General features: G+C 43.4%; 1 protein-coding gene across 1 annotated transcript in view; it reads right to left on the reverse strand.

The window, feature by feature from the left end:
* LOC134337575 (guanine nucleotide-binding protein subunit alpha-11-like) overlaps window positions 1–18,264 on the reverse strand; it is an 83,718-nt gene that overhangs the window by 14,781 nt on the left and 50,673 nt on the right. The window contains exon 2 of the mRNA XM_063032714.1: window positions 14,983–15,167. Within this exon, the coding sequence (XP_062888784.1) occupies window positions 14,983–15,167 (185 nt within the window). The remainder of the gene's footprint in view (window positions 1–14,982; window positions 15,168–18,264) is intronic.

Genomic DNA, 18,264 nt, shown 5'->3' on the forward strand with positions numbered 1-18,264 from the left:
CATTAAATCTTCCGTCCTTCATTTTACTAGAACTAATTCTCATTCATTTCCATACCCATACTTCATCATTCATCCAAGTTGGACGGCCCAGTAAGTGGTTAGCGCAATCTCTTTACAGCATCAGTGATACCTGACTGGAGTTTGATTCCCGCAGCTGTCTGTAAGGAGGTTGTACGTTCTCCCCGTGACCACACGGGTTTCCTCCGAGTGCTCTGGTTTCCTCCCCAAAGATATATGGTTAGGAATAGTAAGTTGTAGGTATGCTATGTTGGCACCAGAACAGTAAGTGACACTTACAAGCTGCCCTGCCACGATCCTTGCTGAATTGATTCAACTCAAATAACGCATTTCACTGTATGTTTCAAAGTACATGTGACAAATAAAGCTACTCTCTTCTCATTCCCTTCTCCTCACCTGCCTATCACCTCCCTCTGGTTCCCTTCCTCCTTTCTCCTATGGGCCACTCTCCTCTCCTATCAGCTTGTATTCCTCCTCTCTCTTCCCCACCTTCTTATCCTGACTTCTTCCTTTCCAAAATGTTGAAACCTGCCTCAATGACTATCGTCCAGTACCCTTACGTCCACAATGATGAAGTGTCTTCAGAGGTTGACGATGAAACATTTCAACTCCTGCCTGAGAAGCAACTTGGATCCACTCCAGTTTGCCTACTGGAGCAACAGGTCCACAGCAGAAGCCATCTCATTGGCCCTTCACTCAACCCTGGAACATCTGGACAGCAAAGATGCACATGCTCTTTATCGACTTCATCTCGGCAACCAACACCATCATCCCCACAAAACTAATCAATAAGCTCCAAGATCTGGCCTCAATACCTCCTTGTTGAATTGGATCCTTAATTTCCTCACTTGCAGACCCCAGACAATTTCCATCAGCACAGGTGTGCCACAGGGCTGTGTGTTTAGCCCCCCTGCTCTATTTGCTTTATACTTATGACAGCGTGGCTAAGCACAGCTTTAACACCATGTTCAGGTTTGTTGACAACACCACTGCCATGGGCCAAATTAAAGGTGGTGATGAAACAGCATATAGGAGGAAAATTGAAAATCTGGCTGAGTGGCGCCATCACAACTACCTCTTACTCAATTTCTGCAAGACTAATGAGCTGATTATTGACCTCAGGAGAAGGAAACCAGAGGTCCATGAGCCAGTCCTCATCGGAGGATCAGAGGATGATACAGTCAGCAACTTTAAGTCCCTCAGTGTTATTATTTCGGAGGACATGCTATAAGCCCGGCACGTAAGTGCAATTATGAAGTGAGCATGGCAGCACCTCTACTTCCTTATGAGTTCGTGATGATTCGGCATGACATTTAAAACTTCGATAAACTTCTATAGGTGTGTAGTGGAGAGTATATTGACTGGCTACATCACAGCCTGGTATGGAATCACCAATGCCCTTGAGTGAAAAATCCTACAAAAAGTAGTGAATAGGGCCCAGTCCATCACAGATAAAGCCCTCCCCACATTGAGCACATCTACATGAACCACTGTCACAGGAAAACAGCATCCATCGTCAGGGACCCCCACCACCCAGGCCATGCCTTCTTCTCTCTGCTGTCATCAGGAAGAAGATACAAGAGCCTCAGGACTCACACCACCAGGTTCAGGAATGATTATTATCGCTCAACTATCAGGCTCTTGAACAGAAAGGGATAACTTCACTTAGTGTCGTATGCTCTATCATTGAAATGTTCCCACAACCTATGGACTCACTTCCTAGGACTCTTCATCTCATGTCCTCAATATTTATTGTTTATTTATTTATATAGAGGTAAGGTTGCAGCTATATAGGACCCTGGTCAGACCCCACTTGGAGTACTGAGCTCAGTTCTGGTCACCTCACCACAGGAAGGATGTAGAAACCATAGAAAGGGTGCATAGGAGATTTACAAGGATGTTGTCTGGATTGGGGAGCATGCCTTTTGAGAATAGGTTGAGTGAACTCGGCCTTTTCTCCTTGGAGCGACGGAGGATGAGAGGTGACCTGATAGAGGTATATAAGATGATGAGAGGCATTGATCATGTGGACAGTGAAGAGCCTTTTCCCAGGGCTGAAATAGTTGCCACGAGAGGACACAGGTTTAAGGTGCTGGGGAGTGGGTACAGAGGAGATGTCAGGGGTAAGTTTTTTCACTCAGAGAGTGGTGAGTGCGTGGAATGGGCTGCCGGCAACGGTGGTGGAGGTGGATACGATAGGGTCTTTTGAGAGACTTTTGGATAGGTACATGGAGCTTAGAAAAACAGAGGGCTATAGGTAAGCCTAGTAACTTCTAAGGTAGGGGCATGTTTGGCACAACTTTGCGGGCCGAAGGGCCTGTATTGTGCTGTAGATTCTCTATGTTTCTATTATTTTTTCTTCTTTTTGTATTTGCAGAGTTTATTTTCTTCTGCACGCTTGTTCAATGTCCAAGTTGGTGTAGTCTTTCATTGATTTTATTATGGTCATTATTCTATTACAAGTTTATTGAGTATGCTTGCAGAAAATAAATCTCATGGTTGTGTATGGTGACATTTATGCACTTTGATAATAAGTTTACTTTGAACTTCGATGATGGGTCTTTGCCCGAAACTTCGACTTCTTTTCCTGTCTATAAATGCTGCCTGACCTGCAGAGTTCCTCAAGCATTTTGGGTGTGTTAGTACAAATAAAGCTCATCATTATCTTTTGTTATTCATATGGAACAGTGTAAATCTGACTGAGCTCTCTGAGTGCATGACAGAGGATGTGCAGAAATGATAGTGCACTATGATGAGGAAGGAGTCAAGTGTGGGAATCTATCTTTTTTCCTATCTTGGCTAAGGATAGGACTAAAAGATGACAGGATCCCTCAATGGAATACATGGGAGCCAATTGCTTTCCATGCTTTCATTCGGACAGCCTTATGCTTCATCTGATCTTACAAAGGAGATCTGGCTACAGGGACTACCACAACAGAAACCAACACTTTTATCTACAGATGTCCACATAAAATGGCCCATCTGCATACATTGCCAATTAACCTCAAGCCCTGCTATGGTATTCACACATCACTAATTCTGTTGTCTAGTCAAGTCACTTTTTATTGTCATTTCAACCATAACTGCTGGTACAGAACATAGTAAAAATGAGACAACGTTTTCCAGGACCATGGTGCTACATGAAACAATACAAAAACTACACTGAACTATGCAAGAAAAAACACAAAAACTACACTAGACTACAGACCTATCTGGGACTGCATAAAGTGCACAAAATAGTGCAGGCACTACAATAAATAATAATAAATAATAAACAAGACAATAGGCACAGTAGAGGGCAGTAGGTTGGTGTCAAGCCAGGCTCTGGGTATTGAGGAGTCTGATGGCTTGGGGGAAGAAACTATTGCATAGTCTGGTTGTGAGAGCCCGAATGCTTCGGTGCCTTTTTCCAGATGGCAGGAGGGAGAGGAGTTTGTATGAGGGGCGCACGGGGTCCTTCACAATGCTGTTTGCTTTGCAGATGCAGCGTGTGGTGTAAATGTCTGTGATGGCGGGAAGAGAGACCCCGATGATGTTCTCAGCTGACCTCACTATCCACTGCAGGGTCTTGCGATCTGAGATGGTGCAATTTCCGAACCAGGCAGTGATGCAGCTGCTCAGGATGCTCTCAATACAACCTCTGTAGAATGTGGTGAGGATGGAGGGTGGGAGATGGACTTTTCTCAGCCTTCGCAGAAAGTAGAGACGCTGCTGGGCTTTCTTTGCTATGGAGCTGGTGTTGAGGGACCAGGTGAAATTCTCCGCGAGGTGAACACCAAGAAATTTGGTGCTGTTAACGATCTGTACGGAGGAGTCGTTGATGTCCAGCGGAGAGTGGTCGCTCCGTGTCCTCATGAAGTCAATAACTATCTCTTTTGTTTTGTTCACGTTCAGAGACAGGTTGTTGGCTCTGCACAGTCCGTTAGCCGCTGCACCTCCTCTCTGTATGCTCTCATCATTCTTGCTGATGAGACCCACCACGGTTGTGTCATCGACGAACTTGATGATGTGGTTCGAGCTGTGTGTTGCAGCACAGTCGTGGGTCAGCAGAGTGAACAGCAGTGGACTGAGCACACAGCCCTGGGGAGCCCCCGTGCTCAGTGTGATGGTGTTGGAGATGCTGCTTCCAATCCAGATTGACTGAGGCCTCCCAGTCAGGAAGTCTAGGATCCAGTTGCAGAGGGAGGTGTTCAGGCCCAGTAGGCTCAGCTTTCCAACCAGTTTCTAAGGAATGATGGTGTTGAATGCTGAACTGAAGTCTATGAACAACATTCGAATGTACGTGCCTTTTATGTCCAGGTGAGTTAGGGCCAGGTGGAGGGTGATGGCAATTGTCTGTTGAACGGTTGGGAACGGTACGCGAACTGCAGGGCGTCCAGTGAGGGGGGCAGCAGGGTCTTGATGTGCCTCATGACGAGCCTCTCGAAATACTTCATGATGATGGATGTGAGTGCAATGGGATGATAGTCGTTGAGGCAGGACACTGAAGACTTCTTCGGCACAGGGACGATGGTGGCGGCCTTGAAGCACATAGGAACTATGGCGCTGCTCAGGGAGATGTGGAAGATGTCAGTGAGAATCTCTGCTAGCTGATCTGCACATCCTCTGAGCACTCTGCCAGTTGGCACTCTTGACCAGGTGATCGAACATCATGCCCAAACCATTGGCTCTTATTTCCCCTCTCCATAGATGCTGCCTGACCTGCCGAGTTTCTCCAGCATTTTTGTATGTGTTACTCAGGATTTCCAGCATCTGCAGAATCTCTTGTGATTAAGATCAAACATCTAACATTGTGCCTCAACAACAATGATCTGATCATTGCTCTTTCAAAAAGTTTTGGAAAGTTTTCATTCAAAAACAAAATAGGTTGCACACAATGTAGGTGGTCATGTCAATTCTCCTGATAGGCGGCAATAAATTAAATTGATGGAGTTTGATGCATGTAATTAATACTGTATTACAGAAGGCTTCAGCCCAATTACTAAAATAATTTAATTATGCATCTAATCTGTGTGTGTTTTTGGCATGCTGAGATTTCTTATGCAAATTATTACACAATGCCAATTTAATTAGCAGTGGATTTAGACAGAAAATCCTTATAAAAGTCTGCTTATCGAAGTGTTTGCTAAACATCTAGCAATGAATAGCTAATCAGAATGCACTTGGAATAGGAGGTTGTTGTGACTGTTAACACCTGGGGAATGAGATAAATATGAAACGGGACTAGAAATCCCATTCTTTCCCCCATCCCATAGGAATCTTGCTTCCAATAAGTTATGCCACAGGGTCACAAAAACAACTTGTATTTACTTGCACTTTCAAAGCAAAAAAAAATCCCAAGAGACACAAATCAGATCAGGACATGTTTTGTCTAAAATGAAATTTATCGAGAAACGTTAAATCAAAGGGTAACATGCCAAAATGTATTAAGCTATGAAGTTTAATATATAGAAAGGTAATTGCCACAGGCAAGGCAAACCAGCCATAGCAAATCCATAATTACTTTGCATGAAAGTGGGGGTGAGCTGACTCGTTCAAACTCCACAGTTCTTCTGGTATCCTCCCATGGTAGGAATTGCTTCATTTAGAACCAGCAATGACGAAGGATCGGTGATATTATTTCCAAGTCAGAAAACCTTGTAATCTGGGAAGTTGTGTGATTGTTCCTTTTCAAAGATTCAAAAATTCAAAGGATTCAAAGTACGTTTGGTATCAAAGTACGTGTACCTGAGATTCATCTTCCCGCAGACAGCCACAAAACAAAGAAACACTATGGAAGCCCCTATAAAGAAAACATCAAAATCCCAATGCGCAAAACAAAGACAAATTACACAATTGGAAAAGAATGAGGGAATAACACACAGAGTCTTAAACATCAGATTTCTCGAAACAGTCTAAGAATGTGCAGTTCCTTTCAGTTCAGTTCAATTTAGCGAAGTGCTGTTCATTATCTGTAGGCCGTGGAGCCAGTCTGCCCCGATTAAAATCACACAAAATAACATTAAAGAAAGGAATAGCAAAAAACCAGAAACAGGTATAACATGAGCTGCAGGGTCCTCTAAAAACTGTGTCAATTAAACCTTATCCAAGACACAAGACCCTTGCACCTTCCTCCAGCAGCAACGAGCGAGAGGGCGAGGGAGACCAGTCCAATGCAAACAGATGGCGCTGAACACCCACTCACTTTTTGCTCCTGTCCTCAAAGATTTCAACCTTGCTCAATGTTTTAAGTGGTGAATTGGTCAAGAATTGGAGCTGATCATGGATCAACGCCGTTAGGTCACACACTCCATTCTCAACCACGCCAAATTCCCTCAGAGACAGTGTGATTCAGCCCAAAAACACATTAGCAAAATGTAAATTAGAGACTCCAGTAAGTATATTCAGAAGAAGACTGAGACATTTTGTGAACTGTCTGCAGGATCTTGTGTTGGCCTCTAGTGCCATTTTGTCTTGTCCTTCCAGATAAGGGAGATCCGAAGTTCTGAGAGATGCTATTGAAAAAATCTTGCCGTGTTGGTCCAGTGCATTTTGCTAATGATGCAACCTGCCTTCTAGTACAAGAGTGGTCAAAAAATTGGAGTCGGGGAGGGAGGTGTTGGGATTGTAGGTGGGACGATAATCAGACAGGCTGCGGGGCGTAAATGGAGTTTCATTCATTCTGGCAAGTGGAGTGAATTACAATGCACTCCTGATGTGGCTTTCAGAAAAGGCTGGGAAGTTGTGCTGAGTTCCTCATGGCTAAGGACTCATCCTCCAGCCTAGTCTTGCAGGCAGATGGAAGCTGTCGGTTCAACTAAACTGGAGTCCAATCTGGGGTGCTGGCAGGAAAGATGGAAGACTGAAGTTTGGTGAACGGGTGGGGATAGGCAGAGTGCTAAAGAGCAGAGAAATGAAAGGAGAAAGCATGAATCTAGATAAGTAAAAAATGAAATGGAAGGAGGAAAGGGCACAAACAGAAAAGGTGGGTTGGGAGCAAATTGGCAGCTAAAATCCACACAGAAAACATCAAACAAGAGTTATTGAGATGCATGCTAGGAATGTTGAGTGGTGAGGTCGAAATGTCTCTACCAAAGGAGGCACAAGGTGCTCCTTCTCTTCGTTAGCCTGTAGGTCACCTCTGAGCAAGGTGTAGCACCTGCTTAGCACCCCCAAAACAGGGTCACGTGAAGCAGGTGGTAGATGGTCATGTGAGTAGCCAGTGCATATCACAAGTTCTGGTTATGCGACCACTGACACCAGGCAGACAGTCTCTGAAGAGTATTGATAATGGCTATGGTCACCCGTCTTGTAAAGACACTGTCCAGAAGAAAGCAATGACAAACCACTTCTATAGAAAAATTTGCCAAGAATAATCATGGTCATGAAACCATAATCACCTACATCATTTGACACGGAATGTACTGATGATGATGATAACTAGGAAAGTGGAGAAAATATGAGGAAGTCCGAAGTTAAATCCAAATATCCTGTGGGGCAAGGTCAACCAGGGGAGAGTGGAGTTGGTGTGTGACCTTCTTTATGCGGGAAGATAGATGTGATCGCTGATTGATGTCCAGAAGCCAGTCTAAAGGTAGATTTTTTGAGGATACAGTATTCTATTGTGGACAGATAACAGATATTTTCCTGGAACTGTGAGAGATTGATGGTTGGATGGTAAACTGATACTGAGTGTGACCTTAGGTCAAGAGTGCTAGAAAATATTAATTATTAGACAACAAGAGTGAAACTCCAGCCAGGAATGAAACATTCCATGGAGCTGATACACACAGAGACCAAACGTAGGCAGAAGAGCTTTTAACTGATCAGAATTACTTGAATTCTGAATTAACTGAGTATCAGAGTACAATCTGGACAGTCATGCAGTACAGTGAAGACAAAAGTTCAGGAAAATAAATCTGGGAGAAGTGCTCACTTCAGCCTAGAAACAGGAAGTAATTGAATAGCATTTTAGCAGCTGAGACCCCTGTTGCAAAACAGAGTAGCGTAATCCTGTAGTGAGAGAAATTCAAGAGTTGAGACATCATATTATTTCAAATTCTGTTGTTGAAAAGACAGTGAAAGGCTCTGGAAGATACCTTCAAATTCAGAGTGTGCACTGAAATTTAACATTTATTTGGAGAGGCCTAAAATACACAAAAAATGCAATACTGGGGCTTTATAAAGCATTGGTCAGATGTAGTTGGAGTATTGTGAGCAGTTTTGGGCCCTATATCTAAGAAGATGAGCTGCCCTTGGAGATGGATCAGAGGAGGATTACAAGAATGAACCCAGATGTGAAATGGTTAACTCATGAGGTGTGCTTGAATGACTCTGGGCCTGTACTCACTGGAGTTTAGAAGAATGAAGAGGATCTCAAGGAAACGTACTAAGTATTGGAAGGCCTAAATACAGTGGACGTGGAGAGGATTTTTCCAATACTGGGTGAGTGTAGGGAACAACCTCAGAGTAGGAGGACATGAGGACAGCCCTTTAAAACAGAAAAGAGGAAGAATTTCTGAAGCCAGAGGGTGGGGAATCTGTGGAATTCAGATGGATGTGGAGGCCCAGGCATTGGGTATATTTAAAGCAGCGACTGAAAGGTTCTTGATTAGTAAGGGTGTCAAAGCTTAAAGGGAGAAAGTCAGGAAAATCGGGTAAGAGGGAATATAAATCAGCCATGATCAAATGGCGAGTATCGGCTTTATTTAGGTCAAAAGATAATCACTAAGCCAGCAATCTGAATCAAAGAAGAGATGAGACAGGAATGCGCACAGGATGTCTGGAGAAAAAGCAGTGATGAAGAGCTCTGGTATAAACTGTGAGTGATGGGCTACAGTACCTCAAGGAATTTTAGAAGTCTTTCCTTTGCCATTATCATGTTACTGTTTATGGGAACCTGCTCCTAAATTATGTCACTGGCTATTCTTCAAATGTATGCCATGAGCCAAAAAGCATTTTTGAGCGTAAGACTATATTCCTTTATTTTTGGGGGGAGAATGGTGTGTTTTAAGGCCGATTGAGAGATCTAGCACGCTGCTGTCTCTAAGGGAGTTCGGTGAGGTTTCGGGTGAAATTTGCAGACAGGAAGCCAAGAAACCCGGAGGCGGGACGCAACCCCACGGTCGACTCCATTTCTCACCGATCTCGTCAAGGAAGATTAAAATCAATGAGGACAGGAGTGGAATGCGAGCAGGTTCAGTACTGTCTGCCGGTGTTTGACTGGTCTCTCTCTTCCTCTCGCTCGGGGTTTCCAGAGGAAGGTAGCTGCACGTGACCAATCTCTCTTTCACCCTCGGCTCCCAGAGGAAGGTGTCTGCGTTTGACTGGAGCCTTGGGTCTTGGCAAGGTATAATAAATGCATTTTGTGGATTGGACTCTAGTTCATGTTATGATATGTTTCTGGATACACTTTTTTAATTGCAATTTTGATTGGCAAAGGTGTAGGCAACGAATGACACAGCACTAAATTGAACTGAACTAAACTGTACATTCCTAGACTCTTACAATTACTTTGTGTTTTTTTTTCTTTTCATATTCTGTGTCTTTTGCTGTTATGTGCTATTTCTGTGATTTGTTCTGATCTGATTTGTTTGGTCTGATGTTTTCCTCTGAATGGATTCCACGGTGTTTCTTTGTTTCTGGCTGTCTGTGCAAGGGGGAATCTCAGGGCTGTATAGGGCTTACATGCTTTGATAATAAATGTACTTTGAATCTAGAGCAAGCTTGTTCTGTCTTTAACTGTACCCTACTATTCTCAGCTTGGAGGTGCTTCATATTACCATAAATCACCTTTCACTCCTCTTAAAAGAATGTGAACAATAGAGAAACTACTGGACAAGATCCAAGAAATTTACTTTTGTCATATCATATCAGAGATGTCCTCCTTCTTCAAAGAGTAGGGTTTCTCTTCCTCTACAATTGATACTGCCCTCACCTGCATCTCCACCATTTCCCAGATATCTGCCCTCATCCCATCTTCCTGCCACTTTAACAAGGATGGTGCTTCTTTGATCTCACCGACCACTCCATGAGCCTCCAGTTTGAGCACATCATTCTCCACAATAGATCCTACCACTAAACACATCGTTACCTACCTCCCTACTCTCTGCTTTCCACAGGGGTCACTCCCTCCATGATTCCCTTGTCCATTTGTCCCTCTCCACTAATCTCCCTCTTGGCACTGATCTCTGCAAGCAGGAGTGCTACACCTGCCCATTCACCTCCTCCCTTACCTCCAGTCAGGGCTGCAAACAGTCCTTCCAGGAGAGGCAACACTTCACCTGTGAATCTGGTGCCATCTACTATATCCGGTGCTTCCAATGTAGCCTCCTCTTCATTGCTGACACCAGACATAAATAGGGGGACTGTTCAGTCGAACGCCTTTACGTCATCCGCAAAAAGCAGGATTTTATGGTGGCCAACGATTTCAATTCCAATTCCTTTCCCATTCTGACATGTTGATCCACGCCCTCCTCTACTGCCACAATGAGGCCACTCTCAGGTTGGAAGAGCAACACCTCACATTCCAACTGACGTCATGAACATCAGTTTCTCTAACTTCCAGGAATTTTTTCCCTCCCTCTTCCCACTTCCCACTCTGGCTCTCCTCTCATATCTCCTCTTCTCCTCACCTGCCTATCACCTCCCCCTGGTGCCCCTCTTCCTTCCCTTCCTCCCATGATCCACTCTCCTCTCCTATCAGATTCCTTCTTCTCCAGCCCTTTATCTTTTCCTCCTATCATCTCCCTGCATCTTACTTCATCGCCCCCATCCTCATTCCACCTGGCTTCACTGATCTCCTTCCAGCTTGTACTACATCCTCCATCCACCACTTTTTTATTCTGGCTTCCTCCCCACTTCCTTTCCAGTCCCGACTGTCTAAAACAGCCCAAAACACCGACTGTCTATTCATTTCCATGGATGCTGCCTGACCTGTTGGATTCCTTCGGCATTTTGTGTGTGTTGCTCTGGATTTCCAGCATCTGTAGAACCTCTTGAATTTATTTTTTGTTGCAGCATTCAACATAAAAGAAGCTTTGTGATGTTTGATACAAGCTAGCAAACTCCTAGCATAAGCGATGAGAGAGATACTACAGTACTGTCTAGAATTAAAGAGAGAACAAAACAGATCTTACAAGATGTTAAGTATTATATTTTACGCAAGATTTTTGTTTATTTTTAAGATATATAATGAGTAGTAAGCTCTATATGAAATATTTCCCTTTCCATCTCTCTATCCTTGTTTCTTGTCACTGCCAATAAATGCTGGCTGCCTTAAAGAGTTGATTTTTACTGGCAAACGACAGAAACACTTCATGAGAGGAGATCAGCCGCATGAGAATATTTGACAGTGAAGTAGCTCAGTCCGCCCAAAGGCACCCTGCCAAGCAGGTAATATTTCTTAACATAAGAAAATCTGCAGATGCTGGAAATCCAAAGCAACACACACAAAATCCTGAAGTCTCAGCCCAAAATGCTGACTGTTTACTCTTTTCTATAGATGCTGCCTGACCTGCTGAATTCCTCCAGTATTTTGTGTGTGGTACTTAATATTTCTTAATACTCAAATAAAAATGGCGATAGATAAGGTAAGGCAAGAAGAATTAATGTTCCAGGTGGAAGTCCTATTTCTCCTTCCACTCCCTTCTTGACCTCCTTGAAATTTTCCAGCAGTTACTGTTTTCATTTCAGATTCTTAGCATCTGATATTATGATAGGGCAGTTCTGTCCTTTGGGATTATTCAATAAGCTCAGCATTATCTGTTTTCGCCTGATCAGGGGACTATTAAATCTCATATTGTTTGAAAAATAGCAGGGAGTTTTGCTGGTGTCTGGCCAACATTTTTGTATTAAACACAACTACAAGAAACTGCTGATCTCCTGGGATTTTCACAAGCAATAGGCTCTAGAGTTTAGAGAATGGTGCGAGAAACAAAGATCATCCAGTAAGAGGCAGTACTGTGGGCAAAAGCTCCCTATCAGTGAGAGAGGTCAGAGGAGAATGGCCAGACTGGTTCAAGCTGACAGGAAGGCAACAGTAACTCAGATAACCGTGTGTTACAACAGTGGTGTGCAGAAAAGCATCTCTGAACACAGAACAGTGTGCCTCCTGTACCTAATAAAGTGGCCACTAAGAGGATATTATATCAGTTACTTTTGGGTTGCTTTATAATAATTTTCCCTTCCGATTTCAAAAGACAGAATGTTGAATCCAATGCAGTATTACGTCTTCTCCGAGGATCGTCACCTTATCTTGTTGGAGAGGCTTCTGAGTTCCGGAGATCCCGACAGCACTGTTATCTGGTGCTTGGTCATCTGCCAGTTAGTTCCTAGAAGGGTTACCCATAGCAGTAAGCTCAAGGGGGAGGTTCCGTACAAAGAGCAATTGAACCTAGACCTCAAAGGTGGAACAGACGAAAGATGATGATACATCACAATGGCAGTGAAGGTGGAGGAAGTCCCCAGTCAATTTGCATTCCATGTCGCTGGACCCTGACCCCAATCTGTCAGGGATAGTCTTGTGGCTGCCTGTGCATTAGACTCCCCTGTTAAACAAAGCCATTATCCATTAAAGCAGCGGTCCCCAACCACCGGGCCGCGGACCGGTACCAGGCCGCAAAGCATGTGCTACCGGGCCGAGAGGAAACGCTATCAGTCAGCTGCACCTTTCCTCATTTCCTGTCACGCACTGTTGAACTTGAACATAGGACTTCCAACTGTCCCATATTGCCGGGACATCCCGTAAATTGGGCTAAATTGGTTTGTCCCATACGGGACCGCCCTTGTCCCGTATTTCCCCCACTAAGGTAGAGCGTTCATATGAAACCTTTCGTGCCAAAATGGCATAAAGCGAAGAAGTAATTACCATTCATTTATATGGGAAAAATTTTTGAGCATTCCCAGACCCAAAAACTAACCTACCAAATCATACCAAATAACACATAAAAACTAAAATAACACTAACGTATACTAAAAGCAGGAACGATATGATAAATACACAGCTTATATAAAGTAGAAATGATGTATGTACAGTATAGTCGGGAAGATTAAGTCAAAACCGATTTGTGGGGAAAAAAAATCAGCACGTACGTGCATGCGCACACAGGTGCCCGCGCAAGGCTTCATGGTCATGGTAGTCTTTCTTGGGGTAAACACTGTCCCATATTTGACTGCTACTTTTGTCCCTTATTTGGTAGTGAGAAAGTTGGCAACCCTAACTGTGAAAGACATGTTGAGGTGAGTTTAACCCTACTTGAACACCTCCCCCCTCCCCGGGTCGGCTGGTCCGCAAGAATATTGTCAACGTTAGACAGGTCCGCAGTGCATAAAAGGTTGGCGACCTCCGCGTTAAAGGAATCCACCATAACATCCCAAATAAGTCCCATGGCAATCAGCAAGTAGAGAAGTGTCAGGATTGTAAGGTCTGGAAGCTCCTCAGAAGATATGGAACCCAGATCAGTCTCTACAGCCACCTGAGGACACACCAGCAGACAACCCCTTAGGAGATCATACTCCACTCGAATGATCGCACTAGTATTGTGTAGTTATGTTGCTGATGGCTTGTTCTACAATCATGCATTCATGATATGGAGAAGCAGCCCAGGAATTTCAGTCCTGATATGTTACACTGATATTATTTAAAATTGCCTGATGCTCTTCTTATCTTTCAACATTTAATTTCAATGGAATTGAATTTCAGAATCAGATAGAATATGTGGCCACTGTGATAAATGTGAATTTCTGAGCGATATGACCAAATCCCACTACAGCAATGGGGTATTTAAATTCAATTACATCAACATGGAAGGCAATCATAAAATGACGACTTTGTTTCAAAAACTCATTACGTTCTCCGATGCCCTTTAGGGAAGATCTGTCATGTTTATCCTACCAGGTCAATGTGTGACTGCAGACCAAGAGAAAAGCAATTGAATTTGAGTTGCAACTCTTGCCCAGATGAAGGGACTTGACTTGAAATGTCAACTGTCCATTTTCCTCTACAGATGCCGCCTGACCTGCCGTGTTCTTTGAGCAGCGTTTATTTTTTTTGCTGGGTTTGAACTAGCCCAGCAAATTACTTAATGGCAGTTAGGGATGCAGAATAAATGTTGGTCCATGACATCTACCTCCCAAGAAAAATACATTCAGCAGCCAATTTATTAGCAACAAGATTAGACCATGGTCGGTCTTCCTCTCCTGTAACCCATTCACTTTAAGGTTCCACCTGTTCTGCATTCAGAGATGCTCTTCTGCGTACTACTGTTGTAACATGTAGTTATATTAGTTACTGTCGTCCTTCTGTCAACTTGAATCAGTCTGGCCACTCTCCTCTGAGTTCTCTCATTAACAAGGCATTTTACCCACATATCTGCCGCTCTCCAGATTTTGTTTTGCTTTTCACTCCATTCTCTGTAAACTCTAGACAGTCATGCGTGAAAATTCCAGGAGATCAGCAGTTTCTGAGATACTCAAACCAGCCCGTCTGGTATCAACAATCACTCCAAGGTCGAAGTCACTTAGATCACATTTCTTCTCCATTCTGATGTTTGGTATGAACAACAAGTGAAACTATGCATGCTTCTATGCATTGACTTGCTATCGTATGATGGGCTGATTAAATATTGGTATTAATAAGCAGGTGCACAGATGTACTAAATAAAGTGTCCACTGAATGCAAGTTCTAAACTCACACTGCTGGCTATGCAGATACAGAGAAACTGGTGCGGCCAATGATTTCTGTTAATTATGATATCTGGCATTATTCTTTCTCTTGTAATTTCCTAACGTACACAGGATGCATTCCCAGCCAGCTGATATTGAAAGCTACACCTCACCTATTTTCCCATTTGCTCAGACTGATGTTTTAATAACAGCTGTCTTTTAAGGATAGACAGGACTATCATTCTGAGTCAGACAAAGCAGTTCCAAGAACAAAGAAATGGAATAGTAACGATTTTTTAACGTTAAACATTGCATTCTTACCTTATTTTCCGGAAATTGATATTGTATATTCAAGGTGTCCATTGCTCTTGTAATAGACTGCATTGAAGTAATTATGTTCTGGTAGACCAACTTTGCAAAGGCTTTTCGGTCTTCCTCAGAATATCCAGATCCATGGATAATTCTCATTTGTTTGATGAACGTGCTTTTTCCACTTTCTCCGGTGCCTGGATTACAACATACCAAGACGTACATTAGAATTGCAACACCTCATAATGTGAAGCAGCCCTAATCTGTGTGCAGCAAGATCCAGGCAACATCCTTGAACAACAAGCTTGAACAACTGAGAGGTAACACTGGCAGCACACGTGCTGGATAATAATCATCTCCAACAAATGGCAGTCTCCTGGTCTACCTGTGATATGCAACTGCATTTCCATTATCGAGACCCCTTCATCAACACCCTGGAGATATCGCCGATGAAAATATCAACTGGACCAGCCACGTAAAGAGCAGTGAGTAAAACTCCTCCAGATACAACAATGCTTTTCTACCATCTACATGCTATTTGTCAGAAATGTGGTAAACTTGCCAGGAAGAGTGTAGTTCCAACAAAACTCAAGAAACTTGGCACACTCAGAACAAAACAACCTTGAAGGTACCCAGTTCTTCTCCAAACTGCCTCCACTTGCTAAACAAGGCACAGTATGGCAGTTGGTAACAATGGCTCAGTCACCTTGGCTTTTATACTCAAATTTGATGTTTAGTGAGTCACTGATGCCTTATCAAGGAAAGAAAAGCAAGGTATGAGGAATCTCAGAGACTTCAGCCCAGGACTCCAACATTTTGTCTTAATTATTAAAGTATGTTTTGTGCTGCAAGAAGGTACCGAGATATAACACACTCAGTAATTAAACAGGAAGAGACAGGTCATGACTGATAGGCACGTTTCTGTCTGAACACCAGACTAACCAGATCAGAATGGAATCTCAGACATACTTGTTACAACATATTTTAGCGAACTGATAATGGTACAACTAAATTCAAATGTTCATGTTCCATCATAGCTAATATAAACAGGAATTTAAATTCTGTACCACTATCGGAGTATGTTCAAAGTTCAGAGTTTGTTAACTAAGTACATATATGTAACATATGTAGCCCTGAGACTCATTTTCTTGTGAACATAATCAACAAATCTAGAGAATAATAACTGTAACAGAATCAAAGAAAGTCCGCCCAACTAGGACATTCAACTGGAGTGCAGAAGACAACAATCCAGGCAAATGCAAAAAGAAGAAGCAATAATAATAAATAAACAAACAATAACTATTTAGAACATGAGATGAAGAGCCCTTGAAAGTGATTCCATTAATTGTGGTCCAATCACAAACAAGAGAATATCTGCAGATGCTGGAAATCTAAGCAACACACACAAATTGCTGGAGGAACTCAGCAGGCCAGGCAGCATCTATGGAAAAAGAGTACAGTCTATGTTTCTGGCCGAGACCCTTTGGCAGAACTGGAGAAAGAAAAGATTAGCTGTCAGAGTAAGAAGGTGGGGGGTGGGGAGGAAGAAACACAAAGTGATAGGTGAAACCAGGAAGAAGGGGAGGGGAGAAGTAAAGAGCTGGGAAATTGACAGATTGGTGGAAGAGATACAGGGCTAGAGAAGGGCTGATAGGAGAGGGCAGAAGTCCTTTAAGAAAGGGATGGGGGAGGAGCACCAGAGGGAGGCGATGGCCAGGTGAGGAGATAAGGTGAGAGAGGGAAATTGGAATGGGGAATGGTGAAGGGGGGTGATTACCAGAATTTTGAGAAATTGATGTTCATGCCATCAGGTTGGAGGCTACCCAGATGGAATACAAGGTGTTGCTCCTCCAGCCTGAGAGTGGCCTCATTGCAGCAGTAGAGGAGACCATGCACTGATGTGTCAGAATGTGAATGAAAAGAGGAATTAAAATGTGTGGCCACTAGGAGATCTCGCTTTCTCTGGCGGACAGAGCGTAGGTGCTCAGCAAAGCGGTCTCCCAATCTATGTCAGGTCTCACCGATATACAGGAGCCACACCAGGAGCATTGAATACAGTAGATGATCCCAACAGGCTCACAGATGAAGTGTCGCCTCATCTGGAAGTACTGCTTGGGGCCTTGAGTTGTAGTGAGGGAGGAGGTGTAGGGAGCAGTTGTAGCATTTGTTCTGCTTGCAAGGGTAAGTGCCAGGAAGGAGATCAGTGGGGAGGGACAAATGGACAAGGGAGGTGTGTAGGGAGCATTAGTTGTGGGAACATTTCAATGATGGGGCAAGTGAGGTTGAGAGAAGTTATACCCTTTGCTTCAAGAGCCTGATGGTTGAGGGGTTGTAACTGTTCATGAACCTGGTGGTGCGAGCCCTGGGGGTCTTGAACCTTCTTCCTATTGGCAGCTGTGAGAAGAGAGCATATTGCCATGGAAGCTGTGGAATTGTCTCACATATGTAGTCTAAAGTAACTGACCCATGGTGAAATAGTTTAAAGTGATCTTCCTAATGACACCTAGAGCAAGAACTGGACAGTAAGTGCCATCAGAGTAACACATACAAAATCACGGAAGAACCCAGCAGCTCAAACAGCTTTCATGGAAATGAATGAACAGTCAACATTTTTGGCCGAGAACTTCATCAGGACTGAAAAGGAAGGGGATGGATGCCAGAATAATAAAGTAGGAAGAGAAAGGGGGAGGTAATAGGGAAAAGGTAAAAGGCTGAAAAAAAAGGAATCTGCTAGGAGAGGAGAGTGGACCATGGAAGAAAGGGTAAGAGGGGAACCAGAGTGGGTAATGGAAAAAGAGAGAAGGGGAAGGGGGGAAAACACCAGAAAGTTCAAAGTTCAAGGTTCAAAGTAAATTTATTATCAAAGAGATGCATTTTTTGCGGGCATTCACTGTAAATACAAGAAGCATGATAAAATCAATGAAACCAAAAGGGTGGACAAATAACCAATGTACAAATGATGGTGAGTTGTGCAAGTACAAAAAGAAAAAATAATAATCATAATAAATAAATAAGCAATAAATATTGAGAACATGAGATAAAGATTCTTTGAAAGTGAGTCCCAAGTGATAAGGCAAGTGAAGTTGAGTGAAGTTATCCCCTCTGATTCAAGAGCCTGTTGGTTCAGGGGTAATAACTGTTCCCGATCCTAGTGGAGTGGGTCCTGAAGTTCCTGTATCTTCTTCCTGATGGCAGCAGAGAGAAGAGAGTATGGCCTGGATGGTAGGGGTCCTTGATGATGAATGCTGCTTTCCTGCGACAATGCTCCATGTAGATATGGTCAATGGTGTGGAG

The sequence above is a fragment of the Mobula hypostoma genome, chromosome 24 (genome assembly GCF_963921235.1).
Source record: "Mobula hypostoma chromosome 24, sMobHyp1.1, whole genome shotgun sequence".
Taxonomy (NCBI): Eukaryota; Metazoa; Chordata; class Chondrichthyes; order Myliobatiformes; family Myliobatidae; genus Mobula; species Mobula hypostoma.